We start from the raw sequence: 26,825 nt of genomic DNA on the forward strand, positions 1-26,825 counted from the left end.
GCACAAAACTACTCAATCATCTGAACCAACAGCCGAGACTCTCTAAGGACCTTTCCCATCACTGTATACCCAGCTCTAAGTCAAAGGCCATATTAAAACCTGTTATCTTAACATGACCTATAGTGTTTGTCATGATTTGGCCCCATTTCACCTACCTATTCATTTCACAAAACTCTCTTGGCTGGGCAATGATTAGGAGCAGGTAAGAAAAGCCTTCTCCGAAAATGTAACTGTTGCATCTCAAATTATCCGGGATCCAAATGCAAATTACTTATCTTGTTCCAAAAAGCTTACGCTGAGACTTTAAGGTAAGGTTGCTTATAATGTGAGGTCTCTTACTGGAAGAGACTAAAGTCCCTTCTGTAAAGATGAACTCCAGATTTCACAGACTTCCCACTGACACAACACTACTGAATCTGGACTCACAAACAAAAAGGACATAGAAAAAAGGTACCACCATTGAGAGTCTCCTTTCTCTCAATGTGAGAGAAAAGAGAGAGTAAAGTAGAATCAATCTTGCCAAGTCTCTCTCTATATATAATTTGATATTAAGTGTGTGTGTATTTAATATGATTAATAAAGTGTCAAAAGTATTATTAAGGAATAAGGATATAAAAGATAATCAGATCAGAAAACAAACCAAATAGAACTCCTGGAAATGAAAAACCAATGGTTACAATTAGAAACTTAAAGGATGAGTTAACCAGTGGATAATGTAGTTGAAGATAGAAGCAGTTAACTGAAAGATAGAGGAAGAAATTATTCAGAATGCAGCACAGAGAGATAAAACATGGAAAATAAGAAACATAGAGAATGAGAAAGTTTGAAGTACAATCTGAGTTCCACAAGGCCAGTAATAGATTCATGGAGAGATAGTATTTGAAATAATGGCTAAGATTTTCCAGAATTGGTGAATGACTTGAAATCCTCAGATTAACGAACTCTAGTTTATCAGAATAAAATTTCTAGGTCCTGCCACACTGTTGGTGAGAAATCAATAGGAGAGAAAAAGGGGTACATCTGAGACTTCTAATTGTAGTTCTGGGTTTTCTTAAAACTAACACTCAGAAAGCAGGAGAGAAATAGGGCCGTGTTGGAGACACCTAGTTTCTGCTCTCCTCTCCACCCTTGCAGTCTCCACAAAGATTACAATAAAGGATTCTTTTTAAAGTATAAACTTCTAAGAATGGGATGCATTTTTAGAACGTAAATACTGGGAAAGCTTAAACTTCTGAAGAAGCTAATACCCACAGAAGGTAAGTTGATTTTCACCTAAAAATACAGATAGGATTTAGAATTGGAAGTAATAGGTGCCTGGAAAATGGTGGTGAGGGGAAAAGCTAAAAATAGACTGGGATTCTGTGTAATGAAAGCTCCAGAACCCCAGAGCCCTTCCTCTACACTTCCCAGCCAGTCACCTGTCCTCCTCTCCTACCCGTAAGAGTTAGGTTTTCCATGTAAAGAAATTTGAGCCAGAGAGGCCAGGGGAAACCAGGCACAGTTGAGAGTGAAATTGAGGAGCCAGGCTGAAGATGGAGATTAAGTGAAAGTCTCCATATTGATGATGGCCTTCCTCCATCCTCAGAGTTCCCAGTATACTGAGAGTGAGGCTTATAGCTTCTAGAAAAAAGACTGAAAGATTCTTTTTTGGAGAAAAAAGTGAGGAAAGACTTACAGATGTAGACATCTGGCAGGGAGTGAGAGACCCTCCAATGAAACTGCTGAACTTAGCGGGATCAGTTTTAGGTGAGCTCGCCTTCTATCAGGCCCTGTCAGTTCACAGCAGCTTCCTGAGGTGAGCTCGCCTTCTGTCAGACCCTATCCATTCACAGCAGCTTTCTGTCAGTTTAGTTGCTTGCTGCTGCTAAGTCACTTGAGTCATGTCCGACTCTGTGTGACCCCAAAGACGGCAGCCCACCAGGCTCCCCTGTCCCTGGGATTCTCCAGGCAAGAACACTGGAGTGGGTTGCCATTTCCTTCTCCAATGAATGAAAGTGAAAAGTGCAAGTGAAGTCACTCAGTCGTGTTTGACTCTTCGCGACCCCATGGACTACAGCCCACCAGGCTACCTCATCCATGGGATTTTCCAGGCAAGAGTACTGGAGTGGGGTGCCATTGCCTTACTCTTTACAAATAAGTGTATAGCCAAGTATTTGGAGAAGGAAACAGCAACCCCCTCCAGTTTTCTTGACTAGAGAATCCCATGGAAAGATGAGCCTGGTGGGCTACAGTCCATGGGGTCGCAAGGGTCAGACATGACTTAGAGACTAAAGAGAGAGAGCACGCCAAGTATTACTTGGTTAACGTGAAAGACAGAGTACCCTAAATCAGTAAAAATAGTAATAATAATACTAACAATTTTGCTGAAAAGAGTACAGGGAACAGAAAAACTCTAAGAGTAATTTGTATTTTAAAGAGGGGTGAAAAGATGATTATTTACATTAAACAGCAGTGTTTTTGAAAAATTCAGAACAAAGGTTTTGCAAGTTAAAAATATAAGATCACAATAAAATCAGTAGAAGCATTAGAAGTTCAGATTAAAGAGGTCCCCAGACAATAGAATACAGAGCAAAAGAAAGAAAATAGATTATATAAAGTAAAATTAGAGGATCCTTCTAGAAAATCCAGTATTTAATAGGTATTCAAGCAGAGAGGACGGGCTTCCCTGGTGGCTCAGTGGTAAAAAATCTGCCTGCCAATGCAGGAGATATGGGTTTGATCCCTGGGTGAGGAAGATCCCCTGGAGAAGGAAATGACAACCCATTGTGGTGTTCTTGTGTGGAAAATCCCATTGACAGAGGAGCCTGGTGGGCTGCAGTCTGCGGGGTCACAAAGGGTTGGACACATCTGAGTGACTAAACAAAAACAAGCAGAGAGGAAGAAATTACCTAAACTTCATAAGGAGACTTCCCGTCCCCCAAAGATACACATTTCAGATTGACAGAACACACACTGAGTGCCCAACACAGTGAATGACAGAAAGACTCACACCAAGTATAACTTTGCAAAATGATAACACAATAAAGAAAGAAGAACGGTCCCAGAGTGCAAAGACAAGTTATGTACCAGAGATTGAGCAGAATGTTGTTGGACTTCTCAAAAGCAGCATTGGCATAAAAAATAACAGTGCCTTCAGAGTTCTGAGGGAAAATGATGTTCACTCTGCTTAATTCAGCTCTCAGTCATGTGTGAGGGAAGATAAAGATGCTTTTGAACATGCAAGACATGAAACAGTTTCAACCTCTGTGCCTGCCCTTGTCCTTAGGGAGCAGGGCTTCTTGAAGGATATTGCCAACAGGAAACATTAGAGATGATGTTTGAGAGGAGGATGAGGAACCCATAGGGGTAGGTATAGAAGAAACTTAGCAAATGCAAAAATAGGGCAATTGTTGACTCAGTGAAGAAAAAGAAAAATTATATAAGGAAAATACAGTATGTGATAACAATTTTGTTCAGTTCTGCACCATGATCACACAGGCACAATAAAATAACTTCTGAATAATGCTTTAACTAGAGATGATTATATAGCTCAATTTGGAGGATTTGAGAAAAAAGGAAGAGCATCATCTTTGATAGTAGACTCATTAAAAGTATCTGAAACAAAAAAAATTGAAAATGAAGCTGTGGCATATAAGAATGTGGATATCAATTCTAGATAAGACAGTTTTAAGTTTAATGTAGTTACTTCTAGGGGGAGAATTTGTAGTATTCAACCATATACATAAATAAAAGTTTCATGAAAGTAAAAGTTCTGCATTTTGATTGGGTCAGAGGCCTCAGGTCTCAAAGGGGAAGAGGAAATACCAATGAACAGTGGGTTAGTTATCCCTCTGAATCTCTGCCCTCTAGAACAGTGCTGTCTAATAGAAGTATACTGTAATCCACCTATGTCATTTAAATGTTTCTACTAGTCACGTTAAGAAGATAGAAATAGATGAAATTAATTTTAATAATGGATTTTCTCAATATATCCCAAAATAATTTCAACATGTAATCAATATGAAATTATTAATAAAATCTATACTTTTTTTTTTTAAACTAAGCCTTCAAAAGCCAGTGTGTATTTTATGTTTAAATCACATCTCAAGTCACACTAACCCTATTTTAAGAGCTCAGTACTCAGTGTGGCTGGTGGCTGCCATATTGGACAGTGGAGCTGGAGAACTGGAGCTGACACAGTGCCCTTGGGTCTGCCCTGCAGTCAGATACGTGGCATCCTTGGGTAGTGAGAGAGAGGCAAAAAGTGAGAAGCAGGGGGATTTCTCTGGGGTCCGACTATTGGTCCCATGCTGGTGACTTTTGAGGACTCATTTAAAGCAAATACCAGATATTTGATAAATATTGGTTAAATGAATGCTGGATAATACATAGTTCATAAAATTAAGTTTTCATATCACGGAAAAATGTTGATGTTAATGGGTACTAGGCATAATAAAGAAACAACGTACAAGAGAAATACTGGAAATTTTGTTTCATCTGTAGAAGAGCAGTATTTCTCTTAGGCTTAATTTTGTACTTCAATGTCATACAATATATTGATGGATACACATATACAAAGATACCATTTCGGTTTTTGTGCACTCTAATACAAAAAATATGTTTCAGTATTCATACTTTTTACTAATCTAGTATGTTAACCTGTGTTTTGGAGAAAAATGCATACTTCAGTGTTTTTGGTCACAAAAGCAAATTAATGTTCTTTGTGTTTACATTTTTGTTTTGTCCTGCTTGAGATTTGTTTCTTATAGATTTTCAGCTGCTACTTTTTGCTGACATGCCAAATATAATCGTTCTGAATAACGTTTTTTCTTATAAATGATATATTAATAAAATACCTTTATTTTGTCTGCTTTGTGTTTGAGACATTTGAAAATGACTGTGTTTTTCTTCTGACTAGGTGCCAATGATATTAAATTCACTACAGAGAAGTGTACAGGCAGTGTTGGTGGGAAAAATTCAAATTCAGGACTGGTTTAGCAATGGCATTAAGAAAGCAGCTTTAATGCACAAGTGGCCATTAAAAGAAATATCTGTTGATGAGGATGATCAATGTCTACTTCAGAATGATGGATTTTTTCTTTATCTGTTATGCAAAGATGGATTGTACAAAATCGGCTCTGGATACAGTGGAACGGTTAGGGTAAGTGATTTTTTTTTTTCTTTTTTGGGTAACTGATTCTTAATCAGAGTGGAAGTTATATCTGTACTGAATTATCTTCTGTTTGTTTCTTGCTTTTAGAGTGCCATCTAAGTTTGATGTTATTTCTTTGAAAATCAAAATGGAACATACGTGTTAAATGTCATTCATCCATGTATGTTAGTTTTCACAGATTATTAATTATAAAACTGTTGCTAGAACTAACTTTTGTTGTTTTGCAGGGCCATATATATAATTCTACATCTCGCATCAGAAACAGAAAAGAAAAAAAGTCTTGGTTAGGGTATGCTCAGGTAGGAGAATATCTCACAGTAAACCAAACTTTCTTCCTATCTTTTAAAATATGTGGTTCATACTTGTGTCATCAGTAAATAATATCACTTCTATTTAAACAGATATAGCGTGTTTTTAATAATATGACTATACCAATGATATGGTGTAGTATAAAGAACGTTGGCGTAGAACACTGACACTTGCATAAGAGGTTTACTTTTAGGTCTGGCCTTGCTTCTTACCAGCTGTGAGACTGTGGACAACTCAGCTAGTTTATTTGATCCTGTGTGATTTAGCTTAAAATGGGAATAAATATGTCTCCCGTTGGAGTCCTTGTTTAAGTGAGCCTCTAGTTAAGCATCAAAGACCACCTTTATTATTTGCAAATCTGAATTGGGAATGCAACTGTGACCCAAAGCCAAATTAAAGCTTTTTACCATGAACTCTTCCATTCTAAGTCTAGATCAGTGCCTTCCAGGGAGTGGTGTGTGGCCTGCCCAGTAGGCAGCTGCCTGCATGGAGGTGCATGCAGAGAATAACCAGTGAGAGAAAAGATCTGGGCCTGTGTTGCTCTATTAATGCTGTGTTCTCATCACCTGACTGACATGACCAACTGGGTGTCAGCAATTGGATGCATGAGGCTAACGAACAATGAAGCAAATGAACGAAGGTCAAAGGGCCAGAAATATTTATTTTATACTATCCTTTCCTGAGAAGTGAAGCCCAAGTTTCCTTATGGAAGAATATAGAATAAAGATATCCCTGCATTCCTGTCTTGCCTAGCTCTCAGATTGTTGTCAGCATCAGTTGAAAAAAGATATTTGAAAGCATTTTGAAAATTATAAAAATTATTGTTGTATGAAAAATAGTCTTACTATATATCAACTTTTGGGGGAGATTTTGAAATTAAAATTTAATTATCAAATTAATTACTCAGTGATTGTCTCTCAAAACATAACTTGGTTTAATAGTTCATATTTTTATTTGCCACTGCTGTATTTTATCTAACAAATAATGTCCTGGGAAATACACTTACTAAAGTATGTTCAATGACATATCACTCTATCTAAAACCACTACTTTACTGATTTTTAAATATTAACCTAGGTATTTGTGAGAGTAACAGCAGTCATTTCTGTTATTTACTTCGCAAGTGATATAATTTTGACCAAAATATTTTTATTGTCCTGTGTAGTGTATCTAATATTTATATTGTAGAATTAATAGGTTAAATTGATATTTAGTGGTATATAATGCCTACTCTTATTAAAGTATATTCAGGTTCTTATATTTTAAATCTTTAATCTGTTTCAGACATCAATATTGATGTATTATTGTACCTCAAAACACTGTAATGCAGACCTGTATGACTACTTCTTCTAGTGAGTGGGTAATGAAAAAATATTTTAGTATATAAGAACACAAAATTTTTTTGTTGTTGTCAGGGTTATTTATTGTATAGAGATGTGAATAACCACAGCATGACAGCCATAAGAATAAGCCCTGAAACACTGGAACAGGATGGCACTGTGCTGTTACCAGGTATGTTACTCAACTAGTCGTCTGTTGTCTTCACAGGTGATTTTAAGAGATGTGCATGTTAGGCCGCTGAGACATATAAAGAATGGTTAGCAAGGAGCAGTGCTTGCTTACAAACAGGTTGAAGCAATCTTGACATGCAGAACATTTTATAGGCTATAGAAAATTAATGCATGTGAGAAAAACAGATACTGTAAATATAGTCTGAAGTGTTTTAATACTGATTTTCAAATTCTTGTCCAAATTCTGTAGTTTGTTTCCCCCCACCCTCACCCCACCATGCCTTTTCAGCTCCTGAATCAGTGGGGGGATGTTGGCTTTGTTGTTCTTGATAAACCCACGACCCTGGCTCTTGAATAACCTTGGTGTAAAGAACCTCTTTTTTTTTTACTTTAACAACAGTGTGCTTTGTGTTTTCTAATTTATTTTTAAAGGGTTTTCAGAGACAGGTTTTTAGGGTGGGTCAGGAATTTTAAAAATTCTTTCATTTATACTTTTTGATAATACTCTGATAAGGCATTTTGGACACAATTCATTTTGCTTTAATTTTGAGGTTGTACATATGTATTTACCCTTCAGATCACTGTGCTGTCTGAATTCCTGGGCAAATGCATAATATATTCTCCACTGTAAGGTATTTGAATTTGCTTATACCTTAATACATTCTCTGTACTAAAATCTTCAGTGTTTAATACATCCACCAACAATTTCATGGTAAGGAGCAAAACTACTTCAAGGCACTTGGCCATCTGCAAATGATTGAGAACTTCTGAAGAACGCAGTGTGAAGGTTAATTGCTCCCTGGCTGCTTGTTAATTTTTAAGATTTTTTATAACCTCATGAAACATTTATTTGAATATAGCTATATATATATATATATATCTCCAAATTAGTGTACCTGATGCCATGGTAAGCTAAATGTCACATTTCATGTGTGTTTCACAAATAAAGCTACTTTGGAAAACAGATGACTTATTAAAGCCATTTGGTAAATAACACTGTTTTCAGATATGTCTACAGGAGGTTTGTTTGTTTTGTGTTTGTTTGTTTGTTTGTTTTTTAATCATCACAAGTCCAAGGCCATGTGTCTGATCCTTCTGATGCTGATGATAATGACGATGATGATGATAACAACAATAATAGCAAAAATGTTTAGAAATAGCATGTGCCCCATATATACGTTAAAAGTAATCACATTTATTGTATAAATATCATATGAGCAAAACAAAATAAAAATTAATTGTAACCCCACTTCCGATCTGTAACCAATACTGAAATATTAGTGAAAAATATCCTTCCTTTTTTCTATGTGTATTGTGTACATACATGTACAAAAGTGATTGTATGCTATGTATTGCTTTTTTAACCTATCCCTTCCACTCAGTATTCTGAATATATTTCCAGGTCATTACATAGTCTTCTATGACATCATTTTAGTGTCACAAAATATATTCCATTGATTAGTGTATTGAAATGGGGATGCCTTCTAATTTTGTGCAGAGTGCATCTCACTCCAGTGAGCACCTCTGTCTCTCTGTGTAAGTCATTTTAGGATGTCTTAATGGAAGAAAAGTTCTCAATCCCATGCCCCATCCCCCCCTCCCCCCAAGACAGATGGATACTAATAGAAAGGATTTGCTTTTGAAAAACCTTGGTCATTTAACTGAGACTGTAACGAAGAAAGACCATTTGAAAATGGTCTACATGCAGCTGTTTTATGTATCCATCGTGGTAAAAAAAAAAAAAAAGTGACTTGTTAATATTCTTATTCAGTTGAAATCCCTCGACTTCATTTAGCATATGAAATGCGACTTTTAACAATACAAATGTGGCTTTCTGTGTTTCACAAATAAGTACCATATTCATGGTGAGGAAGGATCCAAACTGGGTCAGAATAGTCCCATGTTGTGTGTCTTGATATTTTCCCGAAGATGCTGTCTTAGGACATCACAAGACGGAGACAGAAAGGATGAAGAGCACAATCTTTTTGAAGTCGTGCGGCAGGAAGACTTGCCTTCAAGCCTGAAGAAGCCTGTGGTCATTTTTCCCTTTCTTTGACCTGGATGGCAGTTTTCTTTAATAGTCCCTTTTTTTCCCCTATCTAGGGGTTTATAGATGGTAATGAATACCATGTTTAAAATTGACAGAAATCTAGTAATTCTTTGAGCTTCATGTTCCAACTTGTCTTATAGTCTACTTTATAAATAAGTTATTTTCAACCCAGCACTCATGCGCTGAAAGCATACTTTTCCCCCTGTTAATTGTAACTTTAGCCTTGTATGTTGGCGTACCTTTTATATTGTACCCCTATGTCATTACTCTTTGTGTCTGGTGACATGCTGCCTCTGATCATGAGAGCTTTTGCTACTCTTCTTGCGCCGTTTCACTCCTCACCCCTGCATTTATCTGAAATTATAATGAGTTTTTCTTCTTTGCTTTTTAGTTTAAAATCTTACTGCTTAGAGCTTGAGAAGCATCTTTCTTGCGCCTCTTTGTATTCTGTACAGTGGACTAGGAACTCTTTCTTTCGATTTCTCCTCTCTTTGATTACCAAGTCTCTTGGGCTACCAGTGGGCCTTGTCTCCCAGTTTCTATTTCCAGTTTGTGATCACTGAATTCTCTATTTGGTAAGGGTCTGCCTGTGTTTTGCATATTTATAATAAGGAAGTATGCTAGTATGAAGCTCCTGGGCAAAGATATAGAGTAATCCAGCTTACTTGGGTGGGTTCCATTACTGCATTCCAAAACCAGACTTTTATGTTCTGCTGATTCAGGTGCAAATAGAAATGAAATATTATTTCTTTGGCATTGTAATTAATGGAGAGATTCATCCTAGTTCTCTGCAGTTACTTTGGGAAGTGTGTGTGTGCTTTTAGACTTGCTTGCTGAACATTTGTTTTTTCAAAAGGATACAGTTTATACTTAGATACTGAGCTGCTTGTAGTTTCATGTTATTTTAGTAGCAGTCACTAACACATGTCCCAGTGGTCCTTCAGTAATACGGCTATCCCTTGTTACAATTGTGCTTGTCTGCATATTTTGATCAAAGTATGTAGTGCACTGTTCTACAGAGACTGTATAGTATTGATGAAATACGGCATTCCAGACAAAATATTAGCACTTTCAGACCAAAAAAGAGAGAAATCAGCTTAGATGTGACTGTTTTATGAAGGATGAACATTTTAAAAGTGTATATAGCATGCTATATGCTAAAAATACTCGGACTAGGCATTAAACCTTGAAAACTGTGCAGCCAGTTCTACTTTATAAAGCAAGGGATATCTGTAGATGGACAGCATAGACCTCAAATGCAGAAGCTGTAAGTCTGTCTGTATTTTTCTGTGACACTAATGACTGTGATGTATGTCTGAAGGTAGAGTGTTGCCTTCCTCGCATGTGATTGTATTGACATGATTATAACCAACATTATAGTTTGTTCATCGTGGTGCATGTTTATTATCAGACTATATCTAATACTAATTCATTTTGAAATTAGGTGGACTCTCAGGTCCATGATTATGGAAGATTAATAAATGTAAGCACAAAATGTAATGCGTATAATTAGTTGAATTGTTTAGTTTCTGTTAATCTGTAGCTCTTTTAAAAAAGCACAGTCTCCCATTGAGTTTAAATTATCTTTATTGTGTGGAGAGCTCTCATTCTGACTTCAGCAGAGGAGTAAAGTCATTTTGTGAGGTGTTTATTTATACTGTAATGTAATTGCTGTTTCTTCCTTTTGCACAGATTGTCACACTGAAGGTCAAAATATTTTATTCACTGATGGAGAATATATTAATCAGATAGCTGCTTCCAGAGATGTAAGTATTCTGAGTCATGAGAAACTGGTATAAAGGGAATCCTTTTTTCATAAATTATTTGATTTTTATTAGGTGGAATCCATTCATGTAATGGAATACTCTGGTTGTTTTATTTCTTTTAGGATGGGTTTGTTGTCAGAATATTTGCTACAAGCACAGAACCTGTGCTACAGCAAGAATTACAACTTAAACTGGCCAGAAAATGCTTACATGCCTGTGGTATCTCACTATTTGATCTGGAAAAGGACTTGCATATTATAAGTAAGATGGTCAAAAAAGACCTTTCTTCCATATTTTATTTTCAAATTTTTTTTCCTTTTGAAAACTAACATTGTGTTTTCAGCATTGTATTACAGCTTGTATTAGGTAGCTGTTTTGCTGTCTGTTACTATGAAGCACACTTATGAGTAAACATGTACAAGTAACGAGGAGTAACTTGAAGCCTTTGATTTTTATTTGAACAAGTTTATCAGGATAGCCATGGAATGATTCCATAGATTGTCACAATGGTAATTGGCCTAGCATTTGATTTAAAAATTTTCATTTGGATATAGAAATACAGACATTTGCAGAGTATTTCTGGGATTTAGTATACCTGCTCTTGCCATGTCGTAGTAGTAAGTAGGATTAGTTTCCATGAGGGTCTCAGTTTTGGTTTGCCATACTGCTCCCGATTTAGTAGTTCCATGTCTTAACCCAGCTGTTTTGACTGTTATCTTATTAAATTTATTAAATTTCATTAGTGATTTATCTTGCACATTTGTGTAGTATTTTGTTTTTCCATAGAGAAATACTCTATTGAACTCATCTTTTCCAAATTTCAAAATCCTGTAAACTTATTAATAGTTTATATAATTGGACAAACTCATAAAATGTGCTTATAAATGTTTACTCATAGTTTCACAACTTGAAAGTATGCATAAGGATCTGTCTGTGTATATGCACAGGAGTATCTACATGAAACTTTCTGTAGAAAAAAACTTGGAACAGGGAATCTAAAATACCTTAATTCAAATATCTGCATAGTATTGTTCAAACCCAAATACTCCCTTGTCAAGATCTATCTCAACACACTTTATGTATTTGCTCGTTTGTAGGCCAAACAATATAATCATGAGGTGTGTGTGTATTAGTCACTGAGTCGTATCCAACTCTTTGTGACCCCATGGACTGTAACCCACCGGGCTCCTCTGTCTGTGGATTTCTTCAGGCAAGAATACTTGCCATTTCCTTCTCCAGGGGATCTTCCCGTCCCAGGGATTGAACCCAGGTCTCCTGATTGCAGGCAGATTCTTTACCATCTGAGCCACCAGGGAAGCCCTAATTATGAGGACCAAATAGGAAAGTCTCATGCATTCTGTAATGCCTGATAGCTAATAGATGCCCAGTAAAAATTAGTTCACTCATTAATTGAAGGAATTCAGCTATCATTGATTTAAACAATTTTTTTTAACACTAAGAAAATAATTTGGCACTCTGAAACATCTGGGCTTCCCTGGTGGCTCAGTTGGTAAAGAATCTATCTGCAATGCGGGAGACCCAGGTTTGATCCCTGGGTGGGGAAGATCCCCTGGAGAAGGAAATGGCAACCCACTCCAATATGCTTGCCTGGAGAATTCCATGGACAGAGGATCCTGATGGGCTGCAGTCCATGGGGTCACAAAGAGTTGGACATGACTTAGCGGCTAAACCACAATCTGAAACAAATGAAGAAGCTGATGGTAACTTTATTCTTGCTTGGAGTAGTGTAGCTACTGTTAATATTTTTTCAAATTGAGCCATATGACATGTCATACTGTGTCATCCTTATTTTTGAGTGATATTAATTGGATTAATTTTTTCGTTACTTGAAGTCATACAAGTTGTGCTTGAAGTTATTCATATTAAAACTGTGATAGTATTTATGAAGTCTTACTGTATTATCAGGCACCGGATTTGATGAGGAGTCAGCAGTTCTTGGTGCAGGACGAGAGTTTGCACTTATGAAAACAGCAAATGGAAAGGTAAATTTCTTAGGATTAAAAATGAACATTATTTGCTCAAAGAGATAGTTGGTATAATCAGTTGATGAGCTTACATAGTTTACATGTGTAAACAATCATGTTTTAAGTTTGATTAAAGATTTTATATATAGTGAAATTTCATGTTGAAATAGTATTAAAAATTGTGACATTTGAGTATAAAACTTTCTAAACTTTATAAAATGTTACCTTTTTACAAATATTTAATTATGGAGCTTTTGTATAATTTTTTGAGTTGGAGTGAATTCACATTTGTGTTTATTTTGAATAGGTTGTCCCTTGGAAATTTTTGTAAATGTGTAGACATTTAGACTACAAGTTGGGGAAAGTAGAAGAATGTACAATTAAGTTGCAGATTGTAGAGGTCTGTTTATAGAGATGGAAGCTTTTTTTGTATCTGGTGATGTGAGGATAAAGTAAGGTAATTAAAAGAACATGAAAGTGAAAATTATGAGGCAAATACAGTATATTTGTATGTGAGGTTTTTTCACTGGGAAAAATGAGAATTTTATGAATTTCCTTCTATGTTTGGAGTATATTTATGGCATATATTTATTCATATTTATTCAGGATACTTAAAAAAATTATAAGTATCCTGAGTAGATATGAAAAAACTATTGTGAACTGTGTAATTTTGCAGATATATGCCTGTTTCTCTCCTGCTCAGTTCTCAGTAAAGAAAGAGTCTGAGTTCTTGTTGTTTTATTTTCAATAGAATATGGATGTTTTTTTCTGTCATGTGAAACCTGGTGTACACTACTTCAAGAGGCACTGTAATTCCTGTTTTGTATTTTTATTTATACCCATTAAGATATATTACACTTTTGCAACCTCTAGGACTATAGCCCGCTAGGCTCCTCTGTCCAAGGTAACTGGAGTGGGTTGCCATTCCCTTCTCCAGGGCCTCTTCCTGACCCAGGGATAGAACCCACATCTCCTGTGTCTCCTGCGTTGCAAGCGGATTATTTACCACTGAGCCACCAGGGAAGCCCTAAAAAAAAGAAGAGTTTTTTGAATTCTTGTTGTTTTTATTCTCAGTAAAGTAAGGAAGTTTTTTCTGTCATGTGAAACCTGGTGTACTTCTCCAAGAGGCACTGTAATTCCTGTTTGTATTTTTTTTCTGCACATGTTAAGATATATTACACTGGCAAATACCAGAGTCTCGGAATCAAACAAGGTGGTCCTTCAGCAGGAAAATGGGTTGAGCTACCAATTACGAAATCCCCAAAGATCGTGCACTTTTCCGTTGGACATGATGGCTCTCATGCCCTTTTAGTCGCAGAAGATGGAAGCATATTCTTCACAGGATCTGCCAGTAAAGGAGAGGATGGAGAGTCGAGTGAGTGGACTGTTCAGTAGAAATGCTGGGGAATTTATTAACAAAGGGTATATGAGTTTCAACAGCACTAGCTTTCTCAAGTTAATACATTTTATACCGAGGAGTATTCAGTCAATGGTGGTCATTAAAGAACTGTGATTGCTGATTTCATACTAGAGTTCATATTCATGAATTTTTGTAGGCCTTATACACTGCATACATGGCTGTTTATCTGTTTTGTCTGTTGGTGTCATTTTTAAAAACTTATTTATTCCAGTATATTCTTTTAGGTAACCCTAAGTTTTGTAAAGAGTATGTATTTCACGATGAAGTAAACCTTATGTGAATTGTGTAATAGTATCAGTTACGAAACACTGTTCTTGGTGTTATTTCATTATGATGAAACTCCCGAGCGATGAAAAATTAAACAGTTTTCACTTATCTTTCCTATGCTTCTGTTCAGTCTTCCTCAAAGTGTCCTTTGTCTCTTTTTGTAACTTGTACATAGTACATTGTTGCAGTTGGGGTAGCATCTTAGGAGGATTAGGTTTGAAGTCAACATCTAATGTAGATATCATGTGTAAATAAAAGTTATCCTGAAAAAATCTTTTAAAATAGCCATGAAGTATATTGCCATATCTCAGAAACTCAGCCCAGCCAGTTTTTCCTTCTAGGATGTGGAGGACATGATTCTTCCTTTGCTTGACCACCAGATGACTTAGTTGCTGTATATACATATATATATATATATATATATATATATATAGTTCATGTTACAAGAAAAAATACAGTGGTATTTTAATCCTAGAATTGTACCCAGCATAGCAATATGTTTTTATTCAGAAAGGCATGCAAGAACTGGGATTGACTGAGGGAACAGAAGATTGATATTTCCCCTCTTTTGCTCATTTCAGGGATTTAGTTTTTGAGAGCAGAGGGTGCTTAAATCATCTACATTTAAATCTATTTGCTCTCCCTCCATGCACATTTCCCTTCCTTTCAGTCTCTGACTAGGAGTAAATACTTAATATGTGTTGAATGAATGAGAAGCTGGTTTTAAATACTTTCCAGGATCTCACAGAGGAATACATGTGAGATAGAGTTTGATAAAAAGGGATTTAAAATAGATACAGATGACAGTGGAATGGTATTGATAATGTAAGTAGCTAATCTAGAGACTGGGCTCCCTAGAAGTTCGTTAGAAAATTGCTGTTTCTCTTTTGAAATTTCAGTGTACTACAAAGAAGAGGATCTGATAGTAGTAGCCTGATAAATATTTAACAAGATGAGGCTTTCAGATTGACTCATTTAATTGACATGTTGGGAAGCTCAGGCCTTTGTGAAAATAAATAAATCAAGTGTATGATAAATGCAAATGATAGGTTTTTTCCTTGGGCTTTATATACAAATCATTATTTTTATTTGTAAATAGATGCCTTAAATTAAATATCTTTTTTTTTTTTTTTTTAAAGCTAAGAGCAGGCGACAATCAAAACCTTACAAGCCTAAGAAGATAATTAAGATGGAAGGAAAGATTGTGGTGTATACAGCCTGCAATAATGGAAGTAGTTCTGTTATTTCTAAAGATGGAGAGCTATACATGTTTGGAAAAGATGCCATTTACTCTGATAGTTCAAGTAAGTTAAACACTGTTTCACTTTTATGCACAGAAAGTCCTATACTACACCTTATGTATTGCAAAGATGTATCTCGAAAAGTAATATTTGTAACATGTTTTCTCTACATTTTTCACATTTCTTTCCAAATACAATGTTTTGTACCTCCTTCCTGTCTTATTGCTGAGAACACTGTCAGTGGTTCCCTGCAGAGCTAATCCTGGGAGTTGCCTCCTGCAGCTCTCTACCTTACCTATTACTGTCTCTGAAAAGGTTTTCCTAGACTCCTTGAGATGCTCATGTGACATGTTCCTGGTGGTACTCTGGGGACATGATTTTCATGTCTTAGCAGATTAATAACTGATGGATTATTTATCTCCTCCTGTTGTTAGGTAGTCGGAGAAAGCCTGAAAATGAACATGTTAGTCACTCAGTCGTGTCCAACTCTTTTGTGATCCCATGGACTGTGGCCTGCCAGGCTCCTCTCCATGGGATTCTCCAGGCAAGAATACTGGAGTGGGTTGCCATGCCCTCCCTCCAGAGAATCTTCCTGACCCAGGGATCAAACCCATGTCTCCTGCATTGCAGGTGGATTCTTCATCACTGAACCACCAGGGAAGCCATTAGAGAAGGGATGTCTTTCTCTTAATTTCTGTTTATCCACAGTGCAGTGTCTGGCACATTATAGTCTCAAGAATTACTTAAGTGGCTGACTGAGAACTTCGGGTACTGAATATGAGGGACAAAACTAGCCAAAGAGTTTTACATTTATAAACTGTTATCTCGAAAACTTGTCGTATTTGTTTGCTAGATTTTCTTTCTGGCATTTAGAAATGAGTATAATGATTGTAGCATCCCACCTGGAAAGTTTTTACATGAATCTAATATGTAAAGCCTATACACTTTTTTATAATAAGGAAATCAGGATTAATGAAGTTTCTGATTGTCTCATGCTGAGGAAATGACATGTATTGAACATTTATAACAGCCCATTATCAAGTTGAAAACTGTGCTCAGGTGATTTATGTGAATTCAGTGTGGGAATATTTAGTCTCAATTGGCCTCAGCTGTCAGAGTGAATCAAAATTTGGGGGTGGGCTCGTGTACATTTAAAAAATAATATTCAGTAAAATTGAGTTCAGTTCAGTCACTCAGTTGTGTCCAACTCTTTGTGACCCTATGGACTGCAGCACGCCAGGCCTCCCTGTCCATCACCAACTCTCAGAGCCTACTCAAACTCACGTCTATTGAGTCGGTGATGCCATCCAGCCATCTCATCCTTTGTCATCCCCTTGTTCTCCTGCCTTCAATCTTTCCCAGCATCAGGGTCTCTTCAGATGAGTCAGTTCTTCACATTAGGTGGCCAAAATATTGGAGTTTCAGTTTCAGCATCAGTCCTTCCAATGAATATTCAGGACTGATTTCCTTTTAGGATGGATTGGTTTGATCTTCTTTCAGTCCAAGGGACTCTCAAGAGTCTTCTCCAGCACCAAGTTCAAAAGCATCAATTCTTCAGCGCTCAGCTTTCTTTATAGTCCAACTCTCACATCCATACATGACTACTGGAAAAACCATAGCTTTGACTAGATGGACCTTTGCTGGCAAAGTAGTGTCTCTGCTTTTTAATATGCTGTCTAGGTTGGTCATAACTTTTCTTCCAAGGAGCAAGCGTCTTTTAATTTCATGGCTGCTTGCTAAAACCCTCATGGCTAAGGCTGATGGAAACTTCTGTATTTATTCAGCAAATATTTATTGAAAACTAACAATATATAAGGCATTAGTGGACCAGACAGACATGTCCCTTTCTTTTTGAGGCTCTGAGAGACAGAAGGATGGTAAAGAACTTAAATAGTAGAGATCTAATGGTTATGTGTATAGACTCAGATCCTGACATGACCACTTTTTATTTGGCTAACTAGCATAAATTATGTAACTTTTCAGAGCTTTCCTTTTCATTTTTCTTCTACCTGTAAAAGGAAGCTAGTGATAATACCTGTTCCATATGATTCTTACAAAGTAATAGATAATTCTTATGAAATGCCTACAGCAGAGCCTGGCACATGTAAGGGCTCAAGACATGTCAGCTAGTACTATGAATAATAGTAATAAGTACTATTTCTGTATATGTACATGTCTTTTTCAAGTATGCTGAAAACTAAAAATGGGAGTTTTTGAGGTATGCTTCATTAAAAGACCTAAGATAGTGAAAGGGAAGGTCACCCTTAGGAAGTGATATCTGAGCTTCATAATATAGAATAGCTTTTCCAAAGTGTGATATGAGAATTGTTTTATTTTTAATTTAAGTAAAATAAATATTTCGGCTTTACAGTGTTTTTATTTTAGTATATATTAGAAATACTCCACAGTCTTTGAATTTTTACTGTTAATGCTACTGGATAAGGTTAAATGCCTTGGTCAAATTTAAAATTGATGTGAAAATATCAAGATAATATGGGTGGCACTTGGATATGGCAAGTAGAATGATTGTAGTATGTGAATAAGTGAAATTTAGGAGCTAGCTGTCTGTTGGGTTGTGGAAGAATGCATTGTAGGTTATAAAGGATTGAAAAAATAAGTGCTTTGGAAAATCTCACAGGTTTCTATAGAAACAATGTCATTTCAGAATACTCTGATGTGTGTTTTACTCTGTTTGGCTGAGAAGGGTCAAAGCAAGTAAAGTACGTGGTTCAGAAACTCCTTTGTGCTCAGGTCAGGAAAGTTTGAAATCTAATAACCCTCCTAAGCATTGTTGGAGGTGCCGCCACTGAGAGCTAGCATTCAGGAGAAGCAGGCCTGAGCTAATTCCAGAGTGAAGGTGTGTCCCAAGTCTGGATGAGAACATTTTAAGATTTTGAAACTTCATTACAAAACTATAAAACTAATTTACAGATACCCTGCCTATCTTTTGGCCACTATTTCCCATTTTGGGGTTATTTTATCCCAGAAATGAAAAGTTCTGCATTGCGGTGGTCATTTTACATTACTGATGATCTACTAGGCTCAGAAAGGCTTTTTAGTTGTTTCTTACCAAATTTGTTTCTTTCCTGTAGGTTTGGTAACAGATTTGAAGGGCCATTTTGTAACTCAGGTAGCTATGGGCAAAGCTCATACGTGTGTCTTAATGAAGAATGGAGAAGTTTGGACATTCGGTGTGAATAATAAAGGACAGTGTGGACGAGACACTGGTGCCATGAACCAAGGTGGGAAAGGTAGGTGTTTAGTGTGTGGATATAAAATTTTGTGTTGTCTTTTCAACAGTTTTCCAGAACACTATGGTAAAGAATCTTACTCTTTGCAACCAAAGTGGCTTTTGCTTTTATATTTATAAATTATGAAAACTACCAAATTTCTTTATTTATTTGACAGTCTGTCACTCACTGGAATAATCAGTATATTTTAGACTTCTGAATTCCGAGCAGATGAGCTTGTTTTACTTGTATGGTTTCCTTATTTTTATAACAAATGTAATACTTCTTTGATTGAGCATTTTTAGTAACTGAATTATCCCAGAAAAGTGCATTTTTGAAACTCTTTATTACTAGGTCTTTTTATACCCCATGTTTCAGTTATAACAATTTTTGGCAGCAGTGTATCTGCAAATATTATCTTCCTGTTTAACAGCAGGTCCTACCTGTGATTTAATCAGTTCTTGACAACTAAGAGTTCTTTACAACTAAGAGTATCTGTAGGAATCCTTGACCCTTTACCAAGAGTGAAATTGTAGGCACTCCTTATATAGTGCATCCTTTGCCCCAGGACTCAGGCTGTTGAAGGGGAATGAGAGGAGTTAGTCCTTTGCTGTGCTTATTGTGAATTTCTTGTTTGATTTTTGAGTGTTGGTTATTGTTGTGTCTACCTCATTCTTACTCTCAGTTTTTACTTCTAGTTACTATTGGTGTTGCCCTATAGTCTTCACTACAATTTTCTCTTCCTAATTTTATGTGGATGGAGAGTAGGGAATAGAGACATATTATTAGAATTAAGCACTGAGCTGTGTTTAAAGCACAAATGGGTTTGAGGGTTGATATTTGTATAAATTAACAAAAACAGGTTTAATTCATTTGGGACCTTCTTGATGGCAGGCTCATCTGTATTTCAGGAGCCCTCGTATTTTTTTCCTTACCTTGTTTATGGGCTTCCCTGGTGACTCAGATGGCAAAGAATCTGCCTGCAATGCAGGAGACCCATGTTCAGTCCCTGGGTCGGGAAGATCTTAAATGTGTATTTAAAATACTTTAATTTTTAAAAGAGCAAGTCTGCTAGAGCATATTGATATTAAAGAAGAAGGAAGAACAAAACACAGAAATTAATTATTCCTAAATGGATTTTTTTCCCCTTCATTCTGAACTAGTGAACTATAAATTTGGATAATACCTATTAGGCATAAAGGAGAGAAGCAGCTTAGTTTTCTATATGTTGTATAAATGTCAATTCAAGTAAAGAGTTCTGAGCTGAACAAAACTTCTTTATTATTCCAAAACTCTTTCATGAAATTTTGAAATATGTTTATACCTATGTTCTGAATTCTTAGAGTAAATTTTGTAATAACCAAAATGAAATTGTTATGTTGTTCTTGTTTTTTACTTAATATAAATTAAATCCACTCTGTTAGTAAATCATACATAAGAAAGCAAACTGGTAGGGTAAGATCAATAATGAATACAGTTGCAAAGAAATAAAGGATTAAAAAAATTAAAAAAAAAAAAAAGACAGGAAAAGTATAGAAAATAATATTGCAGTATAAAAATTGTATATCTATTGCATTTTATCATTTTTCAGTAAAAAATATATTTATGGATGAGATTATAGATCAGATTCAGATGTCCCACATTCCCTTTCTAAGACTTTATACTCCATCTCTACCCAGTATTAATTATCATCATAACCTTGATTAATATCCTTTCAGTCATGTTCCTATATTTTTACTTGTTTTTATATATTTTATATATTACATGCTCATATATTATGCATAAAAAGATATTTTATAATGCGAATCTGTTTATGTTTTTTTTTTTTTTAATCTCATCATTGTGCTTGAAATATGGCCACACTGGTACATACAGATCTAGATGACTCATGTTAATGGCTGTGTAATAAGCCATACCACTAACATATTGCATTATCCATTCTCCTGCTGATAGTTTATTTCTAATTCTTCACTATTGTAAATAATTTTAAAGCCTCCTTTATTCATGTTTCATGGCAAAAATGTGGGAGACTCGACTCTCTGTAACTTCTGTGTTGTACATTGCAGGTTCAGTGCTAGATTTTTCTTGATAGAGGTTGTACCACTGTATATTCTTACAAGTAAAGTCTCATTTTCCGTATCACTCTAATAGTATCAGCAGGCTGGTTTTGTTCTTTTGATGGCTATGACAAGGTTTTTCATTGTAATTTTTTTTTTTATATTGAAGTATAACATACGTGCAGAAAAATTTACATGGAATAAGTACACATCTTGAATTGTCACAGAATGAACACATTCATGTAATCAGCACCAAGATTAGGAAATATTACCAGCACCCCAGGAAGCCCCCCTTCATGTGCCTCTCCAGTTACTATCTACCTCTCTACCTAACACTGTCATTTACTTTTGTATGTATTTTGTATACACTATATAAATGGAATCATGTAGTATGAGCTCTCTGTGTGTATTTCTTTTCATTCAACTTTATGAGATTCTTCCATGTTGTTACCAGCTAGTTATAGATTGTTCATGCTCACTATTGTATAACATTGTGTGACTATCCTACAGCTTTAAAATCTTTTCCAGTATTGTGGACATTGAGATAGTTTATAGTTTGAGTTATCTTAGTGTTGCTGTGAACATTCTAGTAAATGTTGGTGAAAATATGAGTCCCCCCTTTTTTTTTTTTATATTTAACTAGGAGTATAATTGTTGATTTTCTCTTGTAATTTACATTCCCTTGATACTAATATCGAGTTAGATTCTCTTCTAACTTTTCTTATTTGCCTGTCTTTTTCTTTATTGATTTGTAGGAATATTTTGTATATTTACTGTATACGTTGGAAATATCTTTAACCAACCTGTGGCTTATCATCTACATTTTTTTATGGTTTCATTTGTTGTATTTAATTTTTAAATACTGATGACACGTTCTTCATTATTTTTCTTTATACATTTTTGCTTTATATAGTCAGATAGGGACCTTTGTCTGCCATATGAATTAGAATCAGTTTTTTTACTTGTCACCATGATTGAGATTGCTTTGAATTTAGAGATTGATTTGAGCATGATGGTTATAGTACTGCTGGGATGATTAAATGAGGAATATACATGTAGAGCCGGGTACAAGTAAATGCTCAACGTATTTTAGTTATTAAAAGTATGGCACATGACTTCTTAAGGATTGCTTTATTCTAACTCTTGACGTTGTTATTCAGTCTTGGTCATCTAATTTCTCAACCTGTCCATAGCTTAGAAATGGCAAAAATTTAAAAAAAGTTACATATCCTGTGAGTTCATTTTTTGATTAGACAGACCTGTACCACATCTAAGTGTAAGTGATCAGAGAATAAGGTGGACTAAGAATAAGAGATGAAGTGAATAAGATATAACCTTGTGTTTGAGGATCTAGGTCTGCTTGGAAAGACAAACATAAAAAATAATTATATGATTCCCACAGATTTGCTCTTTCGTTTTATGGTCTTGTAGCACTTTATGTTCTTCACAATTCTGTCATAGTTGTATATTTATACTTTTCAGTATGGTTATTTGATTAATGTCTATTTTTCTTACTAACTTTCAAGCTTTATAATTGTCGCTTATTATCATAGTCCTCCATGTCTAGAGCAGAGATTTGAAAACTGTAATCTGATGCCTTAACTTCTCAGTGGGCTGTTTCTGTATGGCCCTTCAAACTAAGGATGTATATTATATTTATAAAAGGTTATTTTTTAAAACTATGAGCCATGCTGTGTAGAGCCACCTAAGACGGACAGGTCATGGTGGAGAGTTATGACAAAATGAGGTCCACTGGAGAAGGGAATGGCAAACCACTTCATTATTCTTGCCTTGAGAAGCCCATGAACAGGATGAAAAGGCAAAAAAGATAAGACACTGAAAGATGAACTCCCCAGGTCATAGGTGCCTAATATGCTACTGGAGAAGAGTGGGGGCATAACTCCAGAAAGAATGAAGAGGTGGAACGAAAGCAAAAACAATGCCGAGTTGTGGATATGATTGGTGATAGAAGTTAAAGTCTGATGCTGTAAAGAACAGTATTGCAGGGGAACCTGGAATGTTAGGTCCATGAATCAGAGTACAGTGGAAGTGGTCAGACAGGAGATGGTAAGAGTGAACATTGACATTTTAGATCTCAGTGAACTAAAATGGACTAGAATGGGCGAATTTAATTCCGATGACCATTATATCTACTACTGTGGGCAAGAATCCCTTAGAAGAAATGGAGTAGCCCTCGTAGTCAACAGAAGAGTCCAAAATGCAGTACTTGGGTGCAGTCTCAAAAACAACAGAATGATCTCTGTTCATTTCCAAGGCAAACTATTCAGTATCACAGTAATCCAAGTCTATGCCCCAAAGAGTAATGCCGAAGAAGCTGAAGTTGAACGGTTCTATGAAGACCTATAAGACCTTGTAGAAATAACAGCAAAAAAAGATGTCCTTTTCATCATAGTGGACAGGAATGCGAAAGTAAGCAGTCAAGAGATACCTGGAGTAACAGGCAAGTTTGACCTTGGAGTACAAAATGAAGCAGGGCAAAGGCTAACAGTTTTGCCAAGAGAAAGCACTGGTCATAGCAAACACCCTCTTCCAACAACACAAGAGAAGACTCTACACATGGACATCACCAGATGGTCAGTACTGAAATCAGATTGATTATATTCTTTGCAGTCGAAGATGGAGAAGCTCTATAGAGTCAGCAAAACAAAATCGAGAGCTGTCTGTGATTCAGATCATGAACTCTTTGCAAAATTCAAACTTAAACTGAAGAAAGTGGTGAAAACCACTGGACCATTCAGGTATGACCAAAATCAAATCCCTTATGATTATACAGTGAAAATGACAAATAGATTCAAGGGATTAAATCTGATAGACAGAGTGTCTGATGAACTATGGACAGAGGTTCTTGATATTGTATAGGAGGTGGTGATCAAACCCATCCCTGAGAAAAATGCAAAAAGGCAAAATGGTTGTCTGAGGAGGGCTTACAAATAGCGGAGAAAAGAAGAGAAGGAAAAGGCAAAGGAGAAAAGGAAAAATATACCAATCTGAATGCAGAGTTCCAAAGAATAGCAAGGAGAGATAAGAAAGCTTTCCTCAGTGATCAGTGTGAAGAAATAGAGGAAAACAATAGAATGGAAAGACTAGAGATCTCTTCAAGAAAATTAGAGATACCAAGGGAATCTTAATGCAAAGATGGGCTCAATAAAGGACAGAAATGGTATGGACCTAACAGAAGCAGAAGGTATTAAGAAGAGATGGCAAGAATACACAGAGGAACTATACAAAAAAGATCTTTATGACCCAGACAACCATGATGGTGTGATCACCCTCCTAAAGTGAGACATTCTGGAATGCGAAGTCAAGTGGGCCTTAGAAAGCATCACTACGAACAAAGCTAGTGGAGGTGATGGAATTCCAGGTGAGCTACTTCAAATCCTAAAAGATGATGCTATGAAAGTGCTGCACTCAATATGCCAGCAAATTTGGAAAACTCAGCAGTGGCCACAGGACTGGAAAAGGTCAGTTTTCATTCCAATCCCAAGGAAAGGCAGTGCCAAAGAATGTTAAAACTACCATACAATTGCACTCATCTCACACGCTAGTAAAGTAATTCTCAAAATTTTCCAAGCCAGCCTTCAACTGTACATGAACCAAAAACTTCCAGAGGTTCAAGCTGAATTTAGAAAAGGCAGAGGAACCAGAGGTCAAATTGCCAACTTCCGTTGGATCATAGAAAAAGCAAGAAAATTCCAGAAAAACATCTACTTCTGCTTTATTAACTATGCCAAAGTCTTTGACTATGTGGATCACAACAAACTGTGGAAAATTCTGAAAGAGATGTGAATACGAGACCACCTTACCTGCCTCTTGAGAAATCTGTATGCAGGTCAAGAAGCAACAGTTAGCACTGGACATGAAACAGCAGACTGTTTCCAAATTGGGAAAGGGGTATGTCACCCTGCCTATTTAACTTATATGCAGAGTATGCTGGGAAAGATGACTCACAAGCTGGGATCAGGATTGCTGGGAGAAATATCAGTAACCTCAAATATGCAAATGACACCACCCTTATGGCAGAAAATGAAGAGGAATTAAAGAGCGTCTTGAAGGTGAAAAGAGGAGAGTGAAAAAGTTGCCTTAAAGCTCAATGTTCAAAAAACTAAGATCATGACATCCAGTGCCATCACTTCATGGCAAATAGATGGGGGGAACGATGGAAATAGTAACAGACTTTATTTTCTTGGGCTTCAAAATCACTGCAGATAATGACTGCATTCATGAAATTAAAAAATGTTTGCTCCTTGGAAGAAAAGCTACGACGACCCTAGACAGCATATTAAAAAGCAGAGACATTACTTTGCTGACAAAGGTCCATCTAGTCAAAGCTATGGTTTTTCCAGCAGGCATGTATGGATGTGAGAGTTGGATTATAAAGAAAGCTGAGTGCTGAAGAATTGATGCTTTTGAAATTGGTGTTGGAAAAGACTTTTGAGTCCCTTGGACAGCAAGGAGATCAAAGTCAGTAATGAAAATCAGTCCTGAATACTCATTGGAAGGACTGATGCTGAAGCTCCAGTACCTAGGCCACCTGATGAGAAGAACTGACTCATTTGAAAAGACCATGATGCTGGGAAAGATTGAAGGCAGGAAGAGAAGGGGACAACAGTGGATGAGATGGTTGGATGGCATCACCAACTTGATGGACATGAGTTTGAGTAAGCTCCAGAAGTTGGTGATGGACATGGAAGACTGGTGTGCTACAGTCCACGGGGTTGCAAAGAGTTGGAAAAGACTGAGAGACTTAACTGATTTTTTTAGAAGAGTGACATAGACTTATGTAGCCCCCAAAGCCTAAATTATTTACAACCTAGCCCTTTTCAATAAGTTAGTTGATTCTGCCATAAAGGAATGTATGGGGCATAGTTGGTGTTTAATTAAAAAAATATTTGAATGAATTCTAACACAAATAAGCTTTAAGTGAGATATTTACAGGCTTTGAAGAGATAATGACTTACCTGGAAAAAATTCTAAGTGTTTTCACAGGAAATGACCTTTGAGCTGAGTTTTTGAAGGAGTTTCTCTCCAGATGAGATAGGAAGAGGCATCTGATAAATGAGGTATAGAGATACAGGTGGAGCAAAGATGAGCAAAGGCCCTGAACCTGCGAAAGAGCAGAGGATGTTCAGAAAGCAGAGGGAATTTGAATTCAGGTGGAATGTAATTTGCATAGAGGGAATGAGCTTGGAGGAAGTAGGGAGTCCTTTTGTGACTGACTGTATCTTGCTAAGCAGTTTTGTTCCTTTGAAGACCTTGGAAAGGCATTAGAGGTTTGTAGTTTGTAAGTCATAGGGTCAAATATCAGAGAAGGCAATGGCACCCCACTCCAGTACTTTTGCCTAGAGAATCCCATGGATGGAGGAGCCTGGTAGGCTGCAGTCCATGGGGTCGCTAGAGTCGGACATGACTGAGCGACTTCACTTTCACTTTTCACTTTTCACTTTCCTGCATTGGAGAAGGAAATGGCAACCCACTCCAGTGTTCTTGCCTGGAGAATCCCAGGGATGGGAAGCCTGGTGGGCTGCCATCTATGGGGTCGCACAGAGTCGGACACGACTAAAGCAACGCAGCAGCAGCAGCAGGGTCAAATATATAGTCTGAGAAGCTGATTTCTAGCAATGAGAGGATATTGATTGATTCTAGCAATGAATGAGGGAGGTCTTGGCTTAGAATGTGGTTAGAACACTTTCTTTGGTCTGTTGAATGAAAGTATTGGTGGTGAGGATGGACAGGAGGGGCTAAAATCAGAAAAAATTAGAATTAACGAATAACAGATAATTACAGCTAAGAAATACTCCTGCCACCACTGCTTCTTTT

At 36.5% G+C, this 26,825-nt stretch overlaps 1 protein-coding gene across 11 annotated transcripts in view; it reads left to right on the forward strand.

Annotated features, from left to right (window-relative positions):
- Positions 1 to 26,825, forward strand: part of MYCBP2 (MYC binding protein 2) — a 263,442-nt gene that overhangs the window by 59,163 nt on the left and 177,454 nt on the right. For all 11 annotated transcript variants that reach the window (XM_025262731.3, XM_044927209.2, XM_044927208.2 and 8 more), the window contains exons 6-14: positions 4,898 to 5,140; positions 5,380 to 5,451; positions 6,876 to 6,972; positions 10,714 to 10,787; positions 10,910 to 11,048; positions 12,714 to 12,790; positions 13,943 to 14,147; positions 15,599 to 15,763; positions 18,793 to 18,951. In XM_025262731.3, coding sequence (XP_025118516.3) covers positions 4,898 to 5,140; positions 5,380 to 5,451; positions 6,876 to 6,972; positions 10,714 to 10,787; positions 10,910 to 11,048; positions 12,714 to 12,790; positions 13,943 to 14,147; positions 15,599 to 15,763; positions 18,793 to 18,951 — 1,231 coding nt within the window. The remainder of the gene's footprint in view (positions 1 to 4,897; positions 5,141 to 5,379; positions 5,452 to 6,875; positions 6,973 to 10,713; positions 10,788 to 10,909; positions 11,049 to 12,713; positions 12,791 to 13,942; positions 14,148 to 15,598; positions 15,764 to 18,792; positions 18,952 to 26,825) is intronic.

This window comes from Bubalus bubalis, chromosome 13 (assembly GCF_019923935.1).
Source record: "Bubalus bubalis isolate 160015118507 breed Murrah chromosome 13, NDDB_SH_1, whole genome shotgun sequence".
Lineage (NCBI taxonomy): Eukaryota > Metazoa > Chordata > Mammalia > Artiodactyla > Bovidae > Bubalus > Bubalus bubalis.